This window comes from Macrotis lagotis, chromosome 5 (assembly GCF_037893015.1).
Source record: "Macrotis lagotis isolate mMagLag1 chromosome 5, bilby.v1.9.chrom.fasta, whole genome shotgun sequence".
Lineage (NCBI taxonomy): Eukaryota > Metazoa > Chordata > Mammalia > Peramelemorphia > Peramelidae > Macrotis > Macrotis lagotis.
This window is the reverse complement of record NC_133662.1, coordinates 120,726,143-120,751,094: the sequence shown is the minus strand read 5'-3', so window position 1 is coordinate 120,751,094 and position 24,952 is coordinate 120,726,143. Positions and strand designations below refer to the sequence as shown.

General features: G+C 37.3%; 1 protein-coding gene across 4 annotated transcripts in view; it reads right to left on the bottom strand.

Annotated features, from left to right (window-relative positions):
* The window catches only part of RSPH4A (radial spoke head component 4A), a 39,277-nt gene extending 22,217 nt beyond the window's left edge, over nt 1-17,060 (bottom strand). For 2 of the 4 annotated variants that reach the window (XM_074187430.1, XM_074187428.1), the window contains exons 1-3: nt 16,420-17,058; nt 13,431-13,662; nt 2,111-2,833 (exon numbers count right to left, since the gene is read on the bottom strand). In XM_074187430.1, coding sequence (XP_074043531.1) covers nt 2,111-2,833; nt 13,431-13,662; nt 16,420-16,973 — 1,509 coding nt within the window. In that variant the 5' untranslated portion in view covers nt 16,974-17,058. Of the gene's footprint in view, nt 1-2,110; nt 2,834-13,430; nt 13,663-16,419 lie in introns of all 4 variants that reach the window. The other 2 variants (XM_074187429.1, XM_074187431.1) reach the window with 2 other exon arrangements.
* Between the last annotated feature and the right edge of the window lie 7,892 nt (nt 17,061-24,952).

Here is a 24,952-nt window from a genome sequence, read left to right as displayed (position 1 = left end):
TTTAATGGGAAGTCCAATATTATTTTCACTGCACCACAAATAAGCTTATATTAAAATCTTATTCAACTCTGCAGATAATGCAAAACAAAAGATTATATCTATTGCTTCCATTATTGTTTATAGTGACTTCTAACCTCTTGAAGTAAATGAATATGTTCATATGTCTTTTAATATGCATGTTATCCCAAAACTTAGTGCAGTTTTAAATTATTAATGCTCTATATATGTATATGTGTTCATATATATTATATTTACAGATTATATATATATATATATATATATATATATATATATATATATAAACTTTTGGGATACCCTATATTTTTAACCATTCTATCATCAGTGATCCACATTAAGAGGTCATTAGAAAAAATATAGCAAGAATAATAAATAAGCAAATATTAAAACAATACTATTTGTAATTTGTACTGTTGATGTCACCTAAAAGCAAATATAAATTTTGTCCACTTTTTTTTTCTCTCGAACAACTAATATGAATCTCTTCATTGTATCAACAGTCATTGGATTTCATTGACTCCTGGAGAGGGAATATTCACATGCTTTGTGGAGGTTTTTAGCATAACTGATAAGACACAAAAATCCTGAGTCTGGAGGGTCAATCCTAACTGGCATTCCTACTAATCTAATGTAATGTCTGATATCAATCTCCATCCTGAGTTGAGGGCTGCTTGATGTATAAGCCAGAAGCAGCTTTTTTGGATCCTATCTTCTGAAACTGAAAATGTATTAAGAATCACTTTCCAAAACTCTATTTTTGTGATATAGTTTTCTAGTCAGGCATCCTCACATGCATGCATAATCAGCAAGCTGAGAGAAATTTAATAAATGAGTATATTAGACTAATTCTGTTTGTTCTTTCTTGAGACCAACCCCAGAGGTTAACATTTATTCCTTGTTAGGACAAACTCTGAAGGTTAACACCATGTTTAGTTTAATTCTTCCTTAAGATCAAACTCCTGATCAACAGTACCTATAGCTATGTGACTCTAGATAAAATCACTTAAAATCTTAGCACCTCATCAAACTCTTAAAAATAAGAAATGTATTGCAGAAAAGGTGAAAGTTTTTTTTTTTAATAGATGTCATTTTTTCCTTGTGGAATTCCCTAATCTGACAAAATGAAAAAGAGGGAACAGAGAGGGAAGTGGAGAGAGAGAAGAGAGAAAGGAAAAAAGCAGCAGGAAAACAAATGAGAAGAGATGAGAAAAGTTGAGATGAGATGAGATGAAAGCTATAGTGAAGGCTGTATTTCTCACTTTTACATAAAGTATTATTTTTTTCTTGTTTTTCCTTGTGCAGATCATTATTTTTTTTGTTTCCTCATGTAGATTATACAAAATAATTGTAGTATGTTTTCAGCATACAAGTAGCAATAATTGTATGTTTTCTGAATTTGAATACTAAGTTTTTGAATACTCTTAGGAATGTGATTCAAAGAAAAGGAACAAGATCCTAAAAATAATATGCCTACATAAATTTAAAATATAAAAAAATAGGTAATTTTACAAACTCACTTAAATCCTACCTTATCTTTAGTACTTTACAAACCACCACAAAGCAATGATAGGGTCTCGAGTTGAGAAAATCTGAATTCAAATCTGGTCTCAGATTGCCTACCTGTGTGATCCTGGACAAGTAACTTGCTTAACTTCTATCTGCCTTAGTTTCCTCTACTGTAAAATGAGGAAAATAATAGTATCTCTCAGAGAGGGAAAATATTTATAAGTACTTAGCACAGTATCTGGAACACAGTAGTCATTAATAAATACTTATTTCCTTCTTTCCAACCTAATTTGAAAGTCTCTGATACCATTTAGATGTGTTTTTCTTGTTCTGATTTGTATTTGTAGTTGATTTTTTTTCTTTTTAAAGATTTTATTTATTTTGAGTTGTTCAAACTCCACAGTTCTTTCTCTGGATACAGATGGTATTCTCCTATAGTTGATATTTTTGTGCCTTTATCTTTTTTTTTTGCTAAACTATAAACTCCTTAAGGAAGGGGATATTGCCTTACATTTGTCTTCCATAAAGTAGAAATTAAATAAAAAAAAATGATTACTTGATAGATTGAGAACTTCAGGGAGCTTACCTGAAGTAGAATATGTTGCTTATGATGAACCCAGTTGGAAAGGGATTCTACTAGCTCAATCACTTGGATGCCTTCAAAATCAGGATTCCTCTCATAATTATCCCTTCCTCCTTCTACCTCCTCCTCCTCTTCACCTTCTTCTCCAAAATGGTAGAAACCTAAAGGGCTAATATGGGTTCCTGCTGAAATTCGAGCAATTTGTGCCCGCAAGTAATTACTCTCATTTCCTGGAAAGGGGGGATAACTAATAACAGCAGCATCTAACCGACCAGTGAAAAATTTCTTGATTCTCCTTGCAATAACAATTTGTGCAGGTGTCACTGAGGGTAACCTTGTCCAAGGCCTTCCTGGCTCACTGCATACAAAGTAGGTGTATTTGTTGGCACCTGTTCTGTTTTCTTCTTTTGGTATCACTTGTGGGCCCTTGTAAGAAGACTTGGGCAATTCATCTTCCTCATCTTCATCAGCCTCACTTTCTTCAATGATATCTTCTTCATCTATCTCCTCCTCATCTTCCCCTTCACGAAATTCCACTTCGGCCACGATGTAATTACTTTCTAGACCCAAGATTTTCCCCCAGAAACGGCATGTATGTACTGGTAGTGTGTCTGTGAGTTGTTTGAGGGCAAGAAAAATGCGGTAGGTTTCATCTGTACTTAAACCAACTCCAGCTTGTTCAAAATAGAAAGCTGATTCCATTATATTTGGAAGAGGGGTTTCTGCCTGAAGAAAGAAGTACATGAGTTAGAAAATCAGATACAAGCAGGAGTATTACAAGGCTCAAATGGGATAAGGAATGTAAAGCTTTAAAGTGTAATGTAAATGTTAGGTATTATTATTACTATTAATTATTACCACTATTATTATTAGCCTACAGGCACCCAGTCCTTCAGTCCTTTAGCCTTGTATTGCATTCCTGATGAACCCAAGCAATGTTTATAAAATAATACAGAGTTATGTTAATAAATGGTTAACAGCAAGGCTGTCTTGGGGGAAATGTATACATATGCACATTTAAATCTGTATTATACACACTTTCTTAAGTCTAGACAATCAACAAAACTATAAATGAAATTCTGATTTATAGTAATCGTCAATTTCTAAGGTGATATCCTCACAGTGAAAATTTAGCAATTACTAAAACTAGCTCTTACAGACTACTGAATACAAGAATCTATTTGCATTCCTTTCTTCATCTGCATTTCTTTTAATGTTTTACTAATTCCAATCCCAATACCCTTGTTTGTATTTATTGATCACACCCACAATACTGTTCTGCTAATGTCTCAACCAGCTAGGTGGCACAGTGAGTATCTTCTCAATTCTTTTAAGAACCAGTTCAGCATCAGGATGATTTCCTGGTTCAATAACACTTTACCATTTTCCTATTTTTGATAACCTCTTTTATTACTTATATTTGGGACTTTTATCCTGCCATCTTTTATTTACTTTAATATTTCAGGGATCTCTGATTCCATTTTTATAAGTATTTCCTTGCAGAGATACAGATTGCAGCCCTTCTATATTTAAGTAATAGTCTTTGTGAGTAGCTATGGCAAAAAAAATTCATTAACTTGTAACCAAGTTGATAAGCCTTTCTATACTTATAGTTTGGCCCTCAGATAATAGACCCAGATTTATCATCTTATATTTTATTTGGGCTGGATCTATGATTTGAAAAGTCCTGGTAAAGAACTTCCTCTACCAATGAACATTTTATATTTATTGTACTTATTGATTCATTAATAAATAGATCATAGCAGATTAATTTCATCTTTTTCTTTGACAAGATTCAGAGGAATAAACAGATACAACACATTTAGATTTCAAAAACATTTGAAACAGTCTCTCATGGCTTGATCTGGTATGACACCCTTGTGGCATAATCCTTGCTTCTAGGGGAAGCTGAGGCTGGTGAATCACTTTAAATTGGGAATTCTGAGCTGCAGTAGGGCTAAAGTTGATCAGTAATCTGAAATAAGTCTAACACTAATATGATGAGTCCCTGGGAGTGTCAGGCCACCCAGGCTGTTTCCAAGAGGCAAAATGACTCAGATTGGAAAAATGATACAATTTAAAACTTCCATACTCATCAGCATTTAGATCAAATCCCCAATTGTGATTCCTGCATTCCTAATTGTGAAATAGAGATCTAATTAAATAAAATCTAGTTAAATTTTAAAAAAAAGGAGAAGAGTGACAAAGGAAGGAAGAAAAGAAGAAAAAAGGAAGGGAAGAACAAAGGAAAAAAGAGAAAAGGGAAGGAGAAAGAAGAGGAAGGAAATTGCAAAAAAGAGAAAAGAATCAATGAATCAAATGATCATAAAATTAATATGTAAGCAAAACCAGTTGAACGACCAGGCTCATGTAAAGAGTTGTTATTAAAGGTATTCTTCTTGTTGATGTTTTTTACCTTGTTTATCATTTGGCCTAGCCCTTTTTTGGGGGGGGGGGGTTGCAAGGCAATGGGGTTAAATGCTAGCCTTTTTTTAAAGTGTTATTTTCTTCAATATTTTTTATATCTCCTTCACCAAGCTGTCAACTCACTTTTCATGGTTTTTTTTTTGTCACTCTTATTTCTCTTCCCAATTTTTCCTCTACCTTTCAAGTAAGATTTTCAAAACCTTTTCTGAGTTCCTCCATGGTCTGAGACCAATTCATATTTTTCTTGGGAGGTTCTGGATGTAGGAGCTTGACTTGGTTTTGATCTTTCTTGCTAACATAGTAAATTTATGTAATGAGAATTTTTTCTCTTTGCTCATTTTTCCAGCCAATTACTTCACTTTTAACTCTGTTAAAGTAGGACTCTTCTTCCGGGGTAGAGGTCACTTTGTCCCAGCCTTTGGGGATGTGTGCAGCTATTTTCAGAGATACTCCTAGGGACCAGTGAATTTTCAATTCTTTCAAGATAGTGGGATCTAAAGAGAGGTGTTTACTACTCTCCTGGCTTGGGCTCTGGTCTGAGCACTCCTTTCTACCCTGGAACTATGAGGAGGGTCTTCATCATTCCAATGTGACCCCAAGCTTTGATGCTTGTGTTTCTACTTGCCCTGGGATTGCTACCAGGACTGTGACCCAGATCTGAGTATGGGCAAAGCAAAAGAGTACTGCCTCAGTACTAGCACAGAGACCCCTGTCATCTCCTTCTGACCAGTTATTCAGACCTCTTTCCATCTGTGGACTGAGAGTTCCAGCTATTGTTGCTGTGGATTCTATGCCTTCCAAGACTTGCTCCTGGTTTCTTGGAGCAGGATCTGTTCTGGAGCAGCCTGTGCTAGGTTGTGCTCCACTCTCACTCTGATGGAACAGACCTTTCTTGCTGACCTTCCAAAATTGTCTTTGGCATCTGTGGGCTGAGAGGTCTGGAAACTGCCACTTCTTCCCTTGATTCATTAGTCCTGAGGCCTGCTCCTGGATTACAGAGGTCTGGTCTGCTCTGGCATTGCTCATATTAGACTATGCTCCTCTCTCACTCTCATGCAACAGACCTTTTCTGTCAACCTTCTGAACTGTCTTGGGAAAATTGTTTCACGTCATCTTTTTTTGTGGTTCTGCCACTCTAGAATTTGTTTAGAGCATTATTTAGAAGTTTTTGGAGGAGTTTGGGAGAGCTCAGGCAAGTCTACTTTTACTCCGTCATCTTGGCTCCACCCAATCAACATGATATTTTATACCATATAAAGGTATAATTACATGAAGTTGCCATTTTTTACTCTTCATGTAGCAGGTGGCACTTACTGTGACCTTTTGATAAAGCAAGGGATCTTAAGAAACAGAAGAGAAGTTTGAGGGGTGGGGGAGCCAAGATGGTGGCAGGAGAAGAGCCTCTCCTAGGTGCTCTCTCAAAAAATATTTCAAAAATCTTAAAATTATGATTCTAACTAAATTTTCGAGAGACAGGACCCACAGAAAGATCCAGTGAGGCAATTTTCCAGCCCAAGGTAACCTGGAAAATAGTGTAAAAACTCTGTTCCACAGGGTTAGAGTGGCCACCTCGCCAGAGTAAGAAACTTCAGCCTCCCAGGAACGGCTAGCCCCAGGGCACTTGGGAGCCATGGTTCCGGGCAGCAGAAGCAGTTTCCTAACCTGCACCTCAGGGAGAACCAAGTACAACTTGGAAGATCAGCAGGAAGACCTCTGCCAGAATGAGCAAAGCTCAGGCCCTGAACACAGTTGTGGCACTTAGCGCACTCAGCATGACCACAGCAGTCAGCACGGCCACAGCCCTGATCCAGTAAATGGAAGCAGGCCCACATAGCCCGCAAGCAGGAGTCTCAAGGCAGCTGCACCCTGAGTGCTCAGTCCACCAAAGGTTAAAGGAGTGGAGGGAGACTTCCCAGGTCTGTCCTCTGTCCCTGAAATAGGACTCTGGGGCTCTGACCACATTCAGATCCTGATCGCAGTCTAGGCCCCCCATAAATCTGGGACATCTCCCCCTCGGCCCTGTGGCAGAGGCGTTTGCTTGTGCTCATTCACACACCAGGAGCGCAGTCAGATCCTTACATACTGAAGTCCTTGTGGGGATATCCCAACAAAACTCAAAAGCTCAGGAAATCAACCCCAAACCAAGCAAAGGATGGGGAAATGAGTAAGCAGGAAAAAAAAAAGAGGAACCTGACCACTGACAAATATTTTGTCTATGATCCCAAGGAGGATCAAAATACTCCATCTGAAGATGAGGAAGTATAAGCTTCTCCATCTAAGACTCCCAAGTTAGGCTCAGACTATGACAGAGCTCAAAAAGATTTTGAAAATCAAGTAAGGGAGATGGAAGAAAAATTGGGAAAAGAAATAACAGAGATGCAGGAAAAACATAAAAAAGAAGTCAGCAGCTTAGTCAAGGAGATCCAAAAAAATGCTGAAGAAAATTACATGTTAAAAACCAGCTTAGGTCAAATGGATAAAACAGTTCAAAAAAGTAATTAAAGAGAAGAATGCTTTAAAAGCAGAACTGGCCAGATGGAAAAAGGGATAAAAAAAGCTCTCTGAGGAAAACAAATTCTTCAGATGTAGAATGGAGCTAAAGGAAGCTGATGACTTTTCAAGAAATCAAGACACAAAAGTTCAACACCAAAAGAATGAAAAATTAGAAGAAAATGTGAACTATCTCATTGAAAAAAACAACTGATCTGGAAAACAGATTCAGGAATGATAATTTAAAAATTATTGGGATACCTGAAAGTCATGATCAGGAAAAGAGCCTTGACCTCATTTTTAAATAATTCCTACAGAAAATTGCCCTGATATTCTAGAAGCAGAGGGCAAAACAGAAATTGAAAGAATTCACCAATCTCCCCTGGAAAGAGATTAAAAAAACAACCTCCAGAAATATTATAGCCAAGTTCCAGAAATCCCAAGTCAAAGAGAAAATATTATAAGCAGCCAGAAGGACACAATTCAAATATTGTGGAGCTGCAGTCAGGATCACACAGGACTTAGCAGCAGCTACATTAAGGGCTCGGAGGGCTTGGAATATAATATTCTAGAAGGTAAAAGAGTTTGGAATGCAACCGAGAATCGACTACCCAGCAAAACTGAATATACTCTTCCAGGGGAAAAAGATGGACTTTCAATGAATCGGGAATTTCAAATGTTCCTGTTGAAAGGACCAGAACTGAACAGAGAGTTTGACCTTCAAATCCAGGACCCAGGTGAAGCATAGAGTGTGGAGTAGAAGGGTAAATTGTGAGGGACTTAAATGATGATGAACTTCATGTATTCCTACATAGAATAATGATACTGATAATACTCATGTGAACTTTCTCATTTAATAGAGCAGGTAGAAGGAGCTTTTATAGATGAAGCACAGCAGAGAACTGAATTTGAAGATATAATATATTGTAAAAAATGGAGTCAATGTATAAAAGGGAAACTGGGAGTAAGAGAAAGGAGAGGTGGAATAGGCTAAGATATTTCATATAAAAGATTTCTTTTTGCAATGATATGGAAGGGAGAGAAGGCAAGGGGGAATTAGGGAACCTTCATTCTCATCAGAAGTGGCTCAGAGAGGAAACAGCATACACACTCAATAGGGTATAGACATCTAAGTAAAAAGGAGAGAAGGAAGATGGAGGAATGGGGGATGTAGGTGATAGAGGAGAGGGTAGATCAGAGGAGAGAATAGTCAGATATAACATATTTTCTTTTTTTTTAATTTTTGCAAGGTATTGGGATTGGGGGGACTGTCTGGGACCATGGGGTCTATGGGTCTATGGGGTGGTATGTGGGCTTGGGACCTTTTGGCCCCAGGGCTGGTGCTCTCTCCCCTGTGCCACTAAGCTACCCTACAGCACATTTTAGAAGAGGGACAAAGTGAAAGGAGAGAGAAAATATGTGGTAGTGAGGAGTAATGTATGGAGGGAATTATAATTAGCAACAGCAACTGTGAAAAAATATGGAAGTAACTTCTGTGATGGACTTATGATAAAGAATATGATCCAACTGAGACAGAGCTGATAGTATCAGAACACAGTCTGAAATACATTTTTTTCTCTTTCTTTTACTTTATTTCTTATGAGGTTCTATATTTTTGTGGGGGAGGGGGCATTAAACAAGAATATTTTAGTAATGTATAAATAAAGTCATATTAACCAAAAATAAGAAAAAGAAACCAGGAGGGATGGGAATTCAGGGAAGCATAGAAGGATCTGCATGAACTGATGCTGAGTGAGATGAACAGAATCAGAAAAACATTGTACATCCTAACAGCAGCAGGGGAGGGGTAATCCTTATCCTTGATGAACTTGTTCATTCCATCAGGGCAACAATCAGGGACAGTTTTTGGTTATCTGCAATGGAGAATACCATCTGTATCATGAGAAAGAATTGTGGAGTTTGAACAAAGACCAAAGACCTTCACTTTAGAAAAAAACTGTTATGTAATTTTGTTATCTCTTACACTTTATTTTTCTTCCTTAAGGATATGATTTCTCTCTCATCACATTTAACTTGTATCAGTGCATACCATGGAAACAATGTAAAGACTAACACACTACCTTCTGTGGGGGGTGGGGTGGGGGGAGGGAAGTAAGATTAGGGGGAAAATTGTAAAACTCAAAATAAATAAAATCTTTAAAAAAAAAAAACGAAAGAAACAGAAGAGAAGAGAGAGTGCATTCCAGGTACTTGAAACAGTTGTGAAAAGGAACAGAAATGAAGAATTGAACAGGGCAAATACAGAGCAAGGTACTTTGGCTCCAAGTAGAGTGATTGCTTGATTAATTGATTAATTGTCCTTCATTCTTGAGGAGGACCAAAATGGCAACACTATTTTAGAGTTGAACTACAGCATGTCCTACTATGACTGATCAGACTAACAGGATCCCAAATTTGGAAGGCTCCCTCTAACCACAAGTCAGGGACAAATACTTCATGTGAATGGGGTAGACTACTTGTCTTTAATTACTTCCAAATCTTCAACTACATTAATGGTTATTTGTTCTTTGCATCCCTCATCCCTCAAAGTACTAAAAGTACATAAGCCAATATTGACAAAGGGAATGAAAATAATCATCAGATCAAGTCTTTTTACACTCTCTATTAACCCTCCAATGCTTGTTCCTACACACACACACACACACACACACACACACACACTTTTTATTCTTTTTCTTTTTCATTTTTTTTTTTTAGTTTTTGCAAGGCTAATGGGGTTTAAGTGGCTTGTACAAGGCCACACAGCTAAGTAATTATTAAGTGTCTGAGGCCGAATTTGAACTCAGGCACTCTTGACTCCAGAGTCAGTGCTCTATCCACTGTGCCACCTAGCTGCCCCCCACTTTTTATTCTTGCCACTGTCTTGCCTAAATTCTTTCTCCAATCTGGAATATATTCTACGTTTCATTATCTATATTAATTATACTCCTCCTTTATGGCTAAGCTGATATTGTGCTTCTTTCTTTATGAGACCTAATGATTCCAATCCATACAGACCTTCTAACTTTTTAATACATATACTGTGTATATCATAGTGAATAATCATGTCATTACCTTCTATTAAATGTGCATATTCTATAATTTATTTTTCTCTCAATATTTTGCATGTATAATTCTAATTTCAATTATAATATAAACAATTTATCACCAAGACCCTATCTTATATTTATTTTGTGCTCTACATAGTAGAGCATTCAGACATAATAACCACTTAATATTCACCTTGTTAATGATGAACTTAGAGCCTGGTTTAGTTTGCTGCTATCTAGTGTGGTCTAACTAAGAATTAATAGAGATTTCTGGTACCCCTTAATATTCCCTGTACTTTGTGTCATACAAACACACATCTACAGCACATACATATAGAGCCTTTTATTTATGCTTGGGATACAGCAAGGCTGATTTCTGAGCCTGAAACATAATAAGATGCTAATAAATGCTTGTTTATTGATTAGACATTGTTGTTGAATGACTTCTGGAGTAAACTTGAAGCAATTGTATCAAGCAGGTATAGAGAGTAGACAAAGGAAGTAATAAACATATTTAGATTTGGAAATTGCCTACAAATAAAACTTCCCAATAGCATAGTTTAATAGAGGCTGAAACTCATCTAGAATCTTCTTTAAAGACTTAGAGCAAGAAGTAATGGACTGGTTCAATTTCTAGTTGTCACATGAATTTAATTTAGTCACAACCTCTTCTAGATTTCTTCACCTAGATAATAAAGATAATGATATTTCCTACCTTTTGCAATGAATTGTAATGAAGATAAAAGAAGATACAATATATCAAAGTACTTTGCAATTTCTAACCTAATTTTTAAACAAATATTACTGTTATATGAGAAGCAGCATAGCATAATACATAGAAGATCAAGCTTGGATTCAGTTAGACCTGGATTCAAATCCTCTCTTGGACAAATATTACCTATCTGACCCCGGGGAAATTGCCAAACTTCTATATTTTCCATTCAGCTTTGTCTAATTGTAAATCACAAAGTACAAGGAATTTAAGTAGGGGTTTCCAGTATCAATGGAATTACAAATTCATCTTCTTTTCTCCCACTAAAATATACATTATATGCAAATTTATTAACTGGAAATTTATTCCTGAGAATTATAGATAAGACCATTTTATTTTATTTTATTTTTTAGTTTTTGCAAGGCAATGGGGTCAAGTGGCTTGCCCAAGGCCACATGGCTAGGTAATTATTAAGTGTCTGAGGCCGGATTTGAACTCAGGTACTCAAGACCAGTTTATCTTGAAATTTCTAATGATATTTATTTGGAGATCTTCCAAAAGACCCTTCTAATATATGCTGCCTCACTTATAAAGCAGTATTTGGCATCCATCCTTTAAGATGCTTTATAGCAGAACTAAAGAGAATTTCAGATACTCAAATGTGGTTCTTCAAAAAAAAAATCTGAGTAAATATTTCATATGAGAATATCCAAGTGTTTAAACAGAAATAAACTAAGCTTATAATGGTGGATTGTTATTAAAGAAGAATATGAAGAGATTATTTGACTCCGGGATTTTTAACTTTCTTTGTGTCACAGACTCCTTTATCAAGCTGGTGAAGTCTAAGAACCAATCCCTTCTCAGAATCATGTAGTTAGCCACAGGACCATGAACATAAATGGCATTTTTATTCTTCTAGAATATCTGCTTAAACTAGCAAATTTATAAACAAAACGATAGGCTAAAGATTTCATCTAAGAACAGTGTCATTAAAAGTTATTAGCAAAAGTTACTATCATCTGGGAAAGAGAATAATAAAGTGCATAGCAAACAGGCAGCTAGGAAACAGAATAATGATTCTATTTGGAAATACGCACATCAGAAATTTTTGAGTTACTAAAATACGTGTCCATAATTGAAGTGTACTATCCTTACCTCTGATACTAGGTTACTCTGATGGGGAAAATCATTCACATGTTCTTATAGCACGTGCAAGAAAGATCTTATTTTTCTACTGTTTTGTCAGCTCTTCCTGAATCATCTCACATTCTCATCTATTAACAACTTGTGTTAAAAAAAAAAAGAATAATATAAAAGCCAGTCTGGGTAAGAACAGCCTAAAGAAAGGCAGTCATTTAAAGACAGACTTTCAGTTCTACATTTGTTCATAAAATAAACATTTATTAAATATGAATTTAAATGATAACACTTACAGAACACATTTACAGTTTATGAAGTCCTTTCATAAGTGGCTCTTTCCTCATTTGATCTTTTCAATCACTCTATAAGTAGCATAAAAATTATGTCTTTTGTTCAAATAAAAAAACTAAGTCTAATATCTCTTTTTCTATCTCTAGAGCTTAGCACAATTCTGCGGCACCATAGTAAATGCTTAATAAATGTTTGGAGACTAATTGACTGACTTGTACAATATTATACAGTTAGAAAGTGGTAGAATCTGTGCTCAAATCCATCACATTTGGGACTCTTCTATTATGCTATTCTACTTCTCTGTAGAAAGCAACTAGGTAGCATAGTGGATAGAGTTCCACTGTGCATGGAATTAAGAAAACCTGAATTCAAAACCAGTTGCAGACACTTGGACAATTTAATATTGTTTGTCCCTTTCCTCATCTATAAAATGAGCTAGAGAAGGAAATAGTAAATCATTTCAATATTTTGTCAAGGAAACTCCAAATGCAGGTCACAAAGAGTTAGACAAAACTGAAATGGCTAAAAAAACCTCTCTGTACTAGGTAATATAAATGATGTATTTTTTACACAAAATGCCCCAAAATACTGTCACTGCCACAGGAATACTTCTGATTTCATTGCCATAGCATCCTCCCAGATAAGAAATCTTTTTCTTTCTACAAATAATTTGATACCTCCTTTCCAATTCATAATCTTATAGATTTACAGTTCTTTTTAGGTTTTTTTTGCAAGTTAAGTAACTTGCCCAAGGCCACATAGCTAGGTAATTATTAAGTGTCTGAGGCCGAATTTGCACTCAGGTACTCCTGACTCCAGGGCCGGTGATCTATCCACTGCGCCACCTAGCTGCCCCTAGATTTACAGTTCTAATGAGCACTGAGAGGTTAAATTACTTGGTCAGAATCCCTGGTTTCAAGGTCAGCTCTTTACTTATATATCATGCTGCTTCTCTCCTTTGCCACAAAAAAACCTTTAAAATACATTTAAGTATATAAGAGAAGAATATAAGGAAATTCTAGAAAATTTTAATTAATTACTGAAGTACAAATTTACAAATTTTATGGGAAGCAAAGGAATGATTAGTGTTAGGTGAGGTTATTTGTTACTTGAAGAATACTTGGCAAAGACAAAGGTAAAAATTGTTTATAGAGAACTATGAAATAAGAAATTTTGAAATTTAAATTTAAAAATATTGACCATAATGACTTACTATTTCATCTTCCTGTTCTTGATCACCTTCTAAATTCCCTTGGAGAAAAAGGACCTTTTGCTTCTCTGCTAGTTCATATGCCAAAGGTACCTCATGTTCATCTTGGAGTGTGTCCAATTTCTTATAAAAATGAGTCTTCTTGACATCCAGACTGATAGTTTCAATGATGTCAACAACATTCTCAGGGCGTTCATCTAAAATCCTAGTCAGTATCTTGCAAAGATGATCATATCTACCCAAAGAGAAAATTCCAGAAAAGGGCATTAGACTCACTAAGTGTAGCAGATAAAACTGATGAAGGACCCTGAAAAGTTTCAGACTTACTGAGCCTTTAATTGCTTATTCCCTATCTACTCAGAAAACCATCGCACCTTGACATGAGCCATAGAGTTCAGTCCTGGGATCGCTTCTCTTCTCCCTTGATACTACTCTATTTGGTTTTTTCATTAGCTCCCATTGATTTAATAACCATCTCTACACTGATTCTCAAGTCTGCTTATCCTCCCCCAAACTCTCTGCTGACTTTCAATCTCCCATCTCCAATTGCCATTCATATCAAACTGAATGTCCAAGTCATCCTAAACTCAACATATTGAAAATTGAACTCATTATCTTTTCTCCTTTTACTGTACAGAGTAAAACCATCCTTCCAGTCCCTCTGGCTCATAATTTAGGAGTCATCTTTGACTCCTCACGCCCATATATCCAATATGCTGACAAGGCCTATTAATTTCACCTTTGCATTATCTCTTGAATATGCCCTGCTCTCCTCTGACACTGTCACCATTCAAGGGCAAGCCCTCATCATCTCATTCCTGTACTATTGCAATAGTCTAGTATTTTTTTCCTTCCTTAATCTCTCCCCAACTCCATAGTCTCTCCTCAACTCCAAACCATCTTCTATTCAGCCAGTAAAGTGATTTTCCTAAGGTGCAAATCTGACTATGTTACTCCCCTACTCACTAAACTTCAATGGTTCCCTATTGCCTCTAGGATCAAAGCAAAAATTGCTGTTTGATATTCAAAACACTTCATAAATTGCACCCTCCTATCTTTCCAGTCTTCTTACACCTTACTCCCTATTACATACTTTATTCAGAGACACTGATCTCCTTGTTATTCCAGTAACAAAGTCCTTTTTCTCTCAGTTCCAGGCATTTTCTTGGTTGTGTCATCCATGCCTGGGACACTCACTCATCCACTGTTTACTGACCTCCCTGGCTTTCAGTCCCCAGTAAAATACAGTCTTTTACTTGAAACCTAACTTAATTCTAGTACTTTCCTTCTGTTAATTATTCCCTATTTATTTTGCATATAGCTTGTTTTGTATATATTTGTTTGAATATTGTCTATTCCATTAGACTGTCAGCTCTTTGGAGTCAGGAACTGTCTTTTGCCTCTTTTATATCCCTAGCACTTAGCACGGAGGCTGGCACATAGTAGGCATTTGACAATATTGATTGACTGACTTGGATGCATGAGTATTCCAGTTGTCTTAATAGAACTTCCTAGAATGAAACTAAGTGAAACTATTATAACTTAAAACAGTTTCCAGTAAGATAATCTTTTGTCTATATTTGAATTTCCAGTACTTAGAAAATGTCTAGCACACATAATAGATGCTTAATACTTACTGACAATATATACATATGTATATATATTGTGAAATATATATGTATATTTGTGTGTCACATATATTTTTCATATGAATTCTCTTCAAATGAACTGTCAAATATTTCTACATAAAGTATAGCAAGGACTAGTGCTGATAAAATAGCTATTTTTCTATTTCTACTGGTTGCTATTGTTTTATGCTTTGGGATATCTATCTTAATGGGTTTATTAAAATTAAGAAAAAAATTTACATATCTTGAATAGGTATCAAGAGTGAAGTTTACATTATTCTCACATATAAGGGGTCACAATTAAGAAAGGTGAGTTTTCATTAAAATATAATTAAATACTATGTGCTAGACACCCTATTAAGCAATGGGATAGACAAAAATAAAACAGACTCTAACCTCAAATAACATTTCATTGATTTTCATGTTTCATAGACATAACTGTATTATACACATATCCTTAGCAATGATAAATAGTACCCACTTTTTTGCAATTTCTACGTATAGAGACGGACATCATTTTTATGCATGTTTATCAAAATGCTTATTTTGAGCATATAATTAAATTTACTTTTTTTAGGGTTTTTTTTTGCAAGGCAATGGGGTTAAGTGACTTGCCCAAGGCCACACAGCTAAGTAATTGTTAAGTGTCTGAGGCTGGATTTGAACTCAGGTACTCCTGACTCCAGGCCCGGTGCCACCTAGCCTCCCTTTTAATTTACTTTTAACGTGAATGATGTCTCTTCTATGTCATATAATTCTGTTTTATTTTCTCCTTATATGCCTTTATAACTAGAAATTTTTAAAAAAATCTTTGGAAAAGAAAAACTATTGCTAATTAAGACCAGTAACTTTCTGGCACAAACACTATTTTAACTATTTTACAACTTTTGATTTTGTGAAAATATGAAATATTCCTTAAACACCAACAAAGTGAGCTATTTTACTTACTGTCGCTGATATTTAAGCGGTCAGAGTCAACTCACTACGTAAAACCCAACCAGACATTCAAAAAAATGTTTGTTGATTGATAGATATAATTGAGAGTCATTAAGTTTATTTGGGAAAGAAATTATTCCTATGTGTCTGGGCTTCATGGAGCCATGAGCCCGCTCGCCATCTCTTGGACTTCTTTACAAATATGACTCTTGGGGCGGCCAGGTGGCGCACCGGCCCTGGAGTCAGGAGTACCTGGGTTCAAATCCGACCTCAGACACTTAATAATGACCTAGCTGTGTGGCCCTGGGCAAGCCGCTTAACCCCATTTGCCTTGCAAAAACCTAAAAAAAACCCAAATCCGGGTCTTCTGGAGACACCCGGGTACTCGGTTATCGTCCTCTTTCCTCGGCCAGCTGTCGACGACTCACAGATTCAGGCCGGACTTGCTGCTTTTCTTCTGCAGATAGGCCTTGGCGCTCTGCGCTGCGAGCTCCAGCTTCCCGGGCGCCGCAGGCCCGGGCGCGCCCTTCGGCGCCGGCCCCGGCTCGGCCGCGCTGACGTCAGAGGCGCCGCCGGGCGCCTGCGGAGGGGGACGTCCCGGATGTCGTTGTTCTCCCGGCGGATGGATCTGAGTGACGTCACTCGGAGGAGGCGGGGCTTGGTGGGCGGGTTCCTCCGGGGCCGATGAGCGGGGACTTGATTCCCTCTCATAACGCGCTCGCTCCGAATGGGCAGCACCAGGCTCGTCGGCCTCGGGCATGGCAGGAGCGTCCGGATGAGGCGTGGCAGGCCCCACGTGTGGCTCCGGCCTCGGCTCGGGAGGACCCTCCGAACCCGCTTCTGAAGGGGGAGTTCCGGGGCTTCGGGGCGACGTGGCGCCCCCCTGCCGCGACTCCCCGCCTTCCCCGGCCGCCTCCTCCGGCTCTTGCTGCTGCTCTTCCTCGGGGGATTCTTCAGGCTCCGGGGGCGCAGAGACTTCCATGGTGGTTGTGAGAGGACTTGACTCTGTCTGCGTGAGGAGCGAGCGCTAGGGGCGCCGGCTGGATCGCTGATACGTCTCCATAGCAACCCCAGAGGAGGAGGGGCGGGGCGTCTCTAGGGTAAACACGGCGCAGCTTTGTTCTGACTGGTTAAAGAGGCGGGAGGGGCGGGGTCTGGTAACCTGCGGATCTGATTGGGTGGTGATCCTGCTCTTCTCACCAAATCAACCAATTGTAGTTGAATAACCGATAGAAGGGGCCATTCCTAGTGCATCTATATGGACCGTAACGGGGAGATGGATGTAAGTTGGGGGAGGATTTACCTGCACTTGGGTAGAGAGGAGGCCTGCTTTTAGGCTGGACCGTGATCAAGTCCCAAGGTTATTGATTTCCGATTGTTGACTGCAAGAGCTGCTTGATGGGAGATGGAAGAGTGGGAAAAGGATGTGGAAAAGTGAACCCCGGGATAAATAAATTATGGCCGCTCGATTGTATCCCATTAACTCACACACTCTCTTGAGTTTCTGCTGGGACTTAGGGGGAAGTTTCCTAGGCCGAAAACTGCAACTTCAGTCAAGTATTTCCAGCTTTGCCATTTCACACTCAAGCATTGTGCTGGGGGAGGGGGAGAGGGGAGAGAGGAAGGTGAAAACTTCAAGTGATGGCACTCCAGTTCAAGCTCCCAGCAATCTTCAATTTTGCCCTTTCTATGAGCTGCTTCCTTCCTATCTATTCACATGCTCATGTTGATCCCATTCTCATTAAAAAAAAAACCCTCACTTGATCCATCCCTTTTCATCCATCTCCTTTGAGAGACCGCCCACAACGCCTTGAGAAGACCATTTAAATTTGTGCTTCTACTTTCTTTTTGCTTACTTTCTTCTTAATTCTCAGTGGTCTGTTTTCCAACCTTATCAAACTAATTATCTCCAAAATTTTGCCAGATCTAATTGATTTTTCTTAGTCTTCATCCTTACTGTTACCAGCAGCCTCATACTGTGTTGATCAGCCTCTAGGTTATCATGAAACTACTCTCTTATGGTTCTTTTCCTACTTCTCAATTTTCTTTGATGGATCGTCATCCAGCTCACTGCCATTAACTGGATGTTTTCCAAGATTTTCTCCTGGATCCTCTTTTCTTCTCCTTAGTCAATATTATTTTTCTTGGTTGTCGCAAAAACTCCTATGATTCAGTTATCTTCTCTCAGAGCATCTCCAACTACTTATTAGGTATTTCAAAATGATGTCCTACAGACATTTAAAATGTAACATATCCAAAATAGAACTCAAAATCTCTCTCTCTTCAAGCAGTCTCCTCTTTCCTAACTTCCCTATAACAGTTGAGAGTATCACTATACCCACATAGTCATTCAACCTGACAACCTAGTTCTCACTCTCAAATCCTTCTATTACCCTCTCCCCTCTTGCCTAGTTCTGTCATTTTTGTCTTTGAAACATCTCTTGTGTATTATCAACTTCTCTTCCCTGAAACAGTCTCTATCCTAATATAACTTTTCCTTATCACATGGCTGGGCTATTGCAATAGGCTTCTGGCTTTCCACCTCAAGTTTCTCCTCACTCAGCTCTATTTTCCATTCATCTGTCAAATTGATCCTTCCAAGTAGGAGATCTGATCATGCATGCTATTCCTCCCCCTCTCCTTCAATGAATTACAGTGATAACCTATTACCTTCAGGATCAAATATAACATCCTCTGATTTTAAAAGTTCTTCATAACCTGTCTCCTTCTCCCCTTTCTAATCATCTTACAGAACTGTGTGGAGTGATATACACACCTTATTCCAGAACCTGCTACCAGGAATTTTTGATGATTGTTCCCCTTGCCCAGTCTCTTTTCTCACCTCTATCTCACCTTTAGCTTCCTTCAAGGCCCAGCTAAAATATCATCTTCTGCAAAAACCTTTCCCAATCCCCCCCCCTTTTTTCTTAGGTTTTTGCAAGGCAATGGGGCTAAGTGGCTTGCCCAAGGCCACACAGCTAGGTAATTATTGTCTGAGACCAAATATGAACTCAGGTACTCGTGACTCCAGGGCCATGTTCTCTCCACTGTGCCACCTAGCCACACCCCACCCCAATCCCTTCTAATTCTAATTCTTTCTGTCAATTATAATTTATTCTTAATTTATCTTGTTTGCATGGTGTCTCCTCCCTTATAAACTTTTTATGATGCCATGGATTTTATTCTCTAGGACAAGAATTGCATTTCCTCTTGTTTATTGTATTGATAAAGAGGAATATTCCCTTTTCTCTCTCTCTCTGTACACTTTCAACTACTAAGAATGCCCACATTTAAAGAGTAGTTTAAATGTTACTTTTAAACAGCTGCTGCCTTGGCTATAAATTTGAGTTCTTCAATTTTTGGTAAGCTATGTTAAATGCTCTTTCTTCTAATGCATTTAATTGACCTCTTTAATGGTGAGTGTAGAATAAAGCACTTCCAGATGGGGATCTCCACCATCATGAACCCACCAGGTCCGCCTATTGGCATGCCCTCTATATTCTAGTATAGCTTAGTAATAATAATGGGGTTGCAGATTCTCTCTAATTCTTTGCTGATGCTTAAATTCTTCCTCAGAATTCTAATTTTTATCCAGTCAGATGATTATTTCATTACTTTTGTCAAGGATCTGCTGTTTGTCTTCACCAATTTTCCTTTGGAATTTCTCATCTTCTATGGTAGTCTTCACATTGAAAGCATAAGACTTAAGAGAATTCTTGGAAAACACCTTTTTCTGCTTCTCATCTTCAATTTTGTATTTCTCAGTCTCCTGGACTATACTCTCAATATATTTTTGCCCAGACAATCTCTCTCATTGGTAATGGGGATCTTTTTCTCCATGCTTATGTTCTTATCCATAGCACAAACATTGAAATTGTCATTTGCATCCATGTCAGATGTTACTTCAATCTGAGGAACATCCCTGGGAGCTGGGGAAATACTTTTCCAAACTTGCCAAGCAGGTTGCTATCTCTTGTTATTTCTCTCACACCTTCTTAAACTTGAAGAAGTACACCAGGCTGGTTGTTTGAGTAAATTGTAAAAGTCTCCATCTGTTTGGTGGGGATGGTGGTCTTGTGTTTGATCAGAATTATTATAACCCCACCAATAGTTTTAATATCAAGAGAAAGAGGAGCAACTTTAAACACCAGCACAACCTGGCCCAGTCAAATTTATCTTCAGACACAGTGATAGAGCCTGAGCTGCTGTTCCACTGTCTCCATCAGTCTCACCAGGACTGATACCTTTTTTGAGCTTATTGCTATTGAAGATGTCTTAAGAAGCTTCTCAATTTAGAGGATATTAATAGAACCACCCACTAAGATGATGTCATGAATATGTGATTTATCTATCTTAGAATCTCTTAGGTACATTTCTACAGGTGTTCAGTGTATTAAAGAGGTCAGCAATCAACTCTTCAGAACAAGCATTGTTTTGTGATAAAGGTATATCTTCATTGAGGAAGTCAATCTTTTTTTTATTTTAAAGATTTTATTTATTTTGAATTTTAAAATTTTTCCCATGATCTTGCTTCCCTCCCCCCACCCCCTACAGAAGGCAGTCTTAGTCTTTATATTGTTTCTTTGGTATACATTGATCTAAGTTGAATGTGATGAGAGAGAAATCATATCCTTAAGGAAGAAACATAAAGTATAAGAGATAGCAAAATTACATAATAAGATAATGGTTTTTTTTAATTAAAATTTTAAATTGGTCTTTGTTCAAGCTCCACAATTCTTTCTCTGGATACAAATGGTATTCTCCATTGCAGATAGCCCAAAATTGTCCCTGACTGTTGCACTGAAGGACAAGGTTTATCATCATCTCCATGTTCCTGTTAGGGTATACAGTATTTTTCTGGTTCTGCTCATTTCACTCAACATCAGTTTATGAAAATCCCTCCAGGCTTCCCTGAATTTCTGTCCCTCCTGGTTTCTAATATAGTGTTCCATGACATACGTATACCAACAGTTTGTTAAAACATTCCCCAATTGAAGGACATGCACTTGATTTCCAATTCTTTGCCACCACAAACAGGGCTGCTATGAATATTTTTGTACAAGTCATGTTTTCATTCTTTTTCAGAATTTCTTCAGGGTGTAGACCCAGTATTTCTGTATCAAAGGGTATGTAGATTTTTGTTGCCCTTTGACAACAAATTGCTCTCCAGAAAGGTTGGATGAGTTCACAGAGAAAGTCAATTTATTTATTTATTTGTTTGTTTGTTTATTTATTTATTTGTGTGTTTTTTTTTTTGTAAGGCAAATGAGGTTAAGTGCCTTGCCCAAGGCCACACAGCTAGGTAATTATTAAGTGTCTGAGACCGGATTTGAACCCAGGTACTCCTGACTCCAGGGCCGGTGTTTTATCCACTGCGCCACCTAGCCGCCCTGAGAAAGTCAATCTTAATACTGGCCTGGGTACTAGAAGAGAAGATTTGCTATACATGTTCATAAGTGGTGCACAGATGGTACTTTTGTTTTCACTAATGTTTTCTTATGCTTTCACTTGAATTCAGAAATGAAATGGTTGATCATGAGATTGTCAAATTATTCCCCACCCATATGTATGGGTGGGGAACACTTTGTATGTATATATGTATGTATGTTTGTATATATGCCCTGTTGTGAACTTAACTTCTAAGATGTCAGCTTCAATGATAAGATTGGAGACATTAAAAAGTGCCACCTCCAAGGTCAGAAATCAACAAATTTCTGCAGAGACCAATCCTTTTTGTCTAAGCCAAAAGCAATAACAACAGTAGTTGGCAGAATCAGATAATTCTGAGTGAATTGAGTGCATTAATGATTCCAACTTTTTTCATGGTTGAACATTGGTAATCATTGAAAATGAAAATAGCATTTGTGACTAAGTTCCAAGGTAAGCTTTGACAGTTTATATCCTCTTCATCAAGACTATAGAACGGGGTGGGGAACCTTTTTTTTCTTCCAAGGGTCATTTGGATATTTATAATATCATTCACCTGCTATAAGTGATCAAACATATAATCCATCCCTAAAAAGATTTATTTAATTTCAAGTTTCTCCTGCTGTTACTGTGGGTGTCCCCTGCCCTGCTATAGAAAATACTTCTTCTGGATAGAAACTTTTGGTGGCTTCTTAGTATTTTACTTGGACATTAAGCCTGCCTCAGTCATTCACCATCATGAAACATTAGTACTTCAAGTATGAACCATATCATCAAATCTATAATTAATCAAATGTTTGGCATCAAAAACTGTTTTGGTGGGGCTTGCTGCCACTCGGTTCTCTGCCGCATCACCAATTGAACATTTTATGTTGAAAAAGGAGATATAGCTTAGGCTGGTTCTGTTTCCTTGGCCATTAGTAATGATCTCAACTTTTCCATGATGGAAGACTCTCACACAGGAATGAGTGGTGCCAAGGGACACTTCAGTCTTTTTGACATGGTTGCTGGGACATTGAGTAGTTAGTTGACTTCTATGGAGTAAGAAGGGCTGCTGCTGTGCTGAATAGACCGTACTATAAATTTCTTGAGAGCAGGGACTAATTTTTTTTTGCCTTTTTCTGTATCTCCAATACTTAGCACAGTACCTAACATAATAAATTATTAATAATTGCCCATCAATAAGTACTTGTTCATTAATAAATAATAAGTATTTTGCTTGAGGGTAAGGAAGGCAAAGAGGAAAGGAAGAAAAGCTCTACTCAGCATTCCATAACTGTTTAATAAACCATAGTACTCATTTTCCAAACTGATCCACTATTTATTTAAAATTCGTTTTTGGGGGGTGGCTAGGTGGTGCAGTGGATAGAGCACCAGCCCTGGAGTCAGGAATACCTGAGTTCAAATCCGGCCTCAGACACTTATTAATTACCCAGCTGTGTGGCCTTGGGCAAGCCACTTAACCCCATTGCCTTGCAAAAACCTAAAAAAAAATTGTTTTTGTTGTTGTTGAAATATAACTAGTAAATATCAATCTATTGTTCTTGTAAACTATTTGGAATGTATTCTATTTTTACATTTATAACAACTGGGCCCAGAACACCTAAAATTCTTCAGCTGCAAGATGTGTAAACAGACTAGAAAATTGTCTCCAATTTTTAAAAAGAATGCAGTTGAGTTTTTTAAGATGATTACGGGGTGGCTAGGTGGTACAGTGGATAAAGCACCTGCCCTGGAGTCAGGAATACCTGGGTTCAAATCTGGTCTCAGACACTTAATAATTACCTAGCTGTGTGGCCTTGGGCAAGCCACTTAACCCTATTTGCTTTGCAGAAAAATCTAAAAAAAAAGATGATTGCATAATTATCAGTAACAAAAGCATAGTTTTGATATCTGATCAATTATAATGGTTTCTCATTATGATTAATTAATATTTAAAGGTATAATGCATACTTAGTTTGAATTCATTAACACTAAAAGTATCAATGCATATTTCAAATAATTTTGATAATAATAATTTTTTTGTTTAATTTCTTGCATATCTGATTACTGCCAGTTATCATTTAATATAAGCAGATATACATCTACCCTCTCAGGGTTCTGAATGGCCCTACCTCTGCATTTCATTGTCTGGCATGGAACTTTATCAGTGTCTAGTTCCTTTGGTACCTCAGCACTGCAGGGGAGTTGAAATTACATTTAATTTGCAATATATTGTGCTATTCTGAAAGTAGGGGTGCTTTAGTCAACTTTTTATTTATATAACTCTATTCTAATAGAAATCCTAGTTTTCAATAAATGACACATTACTATCTGACATAAAGACTAGTAAGGGGTCCTGTGTCTTATGAAACAATGAATATTAAAAGAGATTAATTTCTTTGTTTTATTTTAGACAAACTATATATGTGTGTCTATGTATAATGCATATGCATATATTTATATTCTTCTATTTTCTTTCCAAGCCTCAGTGTGTCTACCAACTTTGAAAATAATTGATGTATTGAAAACATATTTAAAACACATTCACCCAAAATCAAAATGACTAGCTAAAATAAAATATTATACAAGTTCAAAATAGGAAAAATAGCAGCTTTCCAGTTCATTCCACATTTCCTTGTTTGTCCTTCATTTTTGGTATGGATGAGTTAAGTACTTTAAGGCAACAGTAGTAATGGATATTGTAAGGCAGACATGGGAAATCTTTTTTTTTTGCCAAAGACTTTGCATATGTATAACATCTTTTGAGAACTGTATTTGGTCACACATTTAATTAATTTTCCCCTCAAAAGCTACTAGATTTATTGAATTTCAAGTCCTAGCTGCTGTGCCTTGGCAATACCCAACGATACTGTCAGGGTAGGGGTTTGCTGCCCCTGGTATAACGAAAAAGAGATGAGAACTTAAAATTTTTCTTCATGCTTAAAAACATCCATGAAAAAGATAATCCATGAAACAATATGAATATTGCATTTAAATTAAAAAAAACTTTTGCATAAACAAAACCACTGTAACCAAGATCGAAAGAGATGTAGTAAATTGGGAAACAATTTTTACAACTAGTGATTTTGACAAAGGACTCGTTTCTAAGATAGAGAACTGAGTCAAATTTATAAAAAAAAAAGCCATTCCGTGATTGACAAATGGTTAAAGGATATGCAAAGGCAATTTGCAGATGAGGAAATCAAAGGTATCCACAGTCATATGAAAATTTGCTCTAAATCATTATTGGTTAGAGAAATGCAAATTAAAGCATCTCTTAGATACCACCTCACACCTCTCAGATTGGCCAATGAAAGGACAATGATCAATGTTGGAAGGGATGTGGGAAATCTGGGACACTAATGCATTATTGGTGGAGCTGTGAACTCATCCAACCTTTCTGGAGACTAATTTGGAATTATGCCCAAAGGGCAATAAAAATGTGCATACCCTTTCATCCTGCAATATTACTACTGGTCTGTACTCTGAAGAGATCATGAAAAAGGGTAAAAAGGAGTTCTGTTTCTGGTGGCAAAGAATTTGAAATCAAGG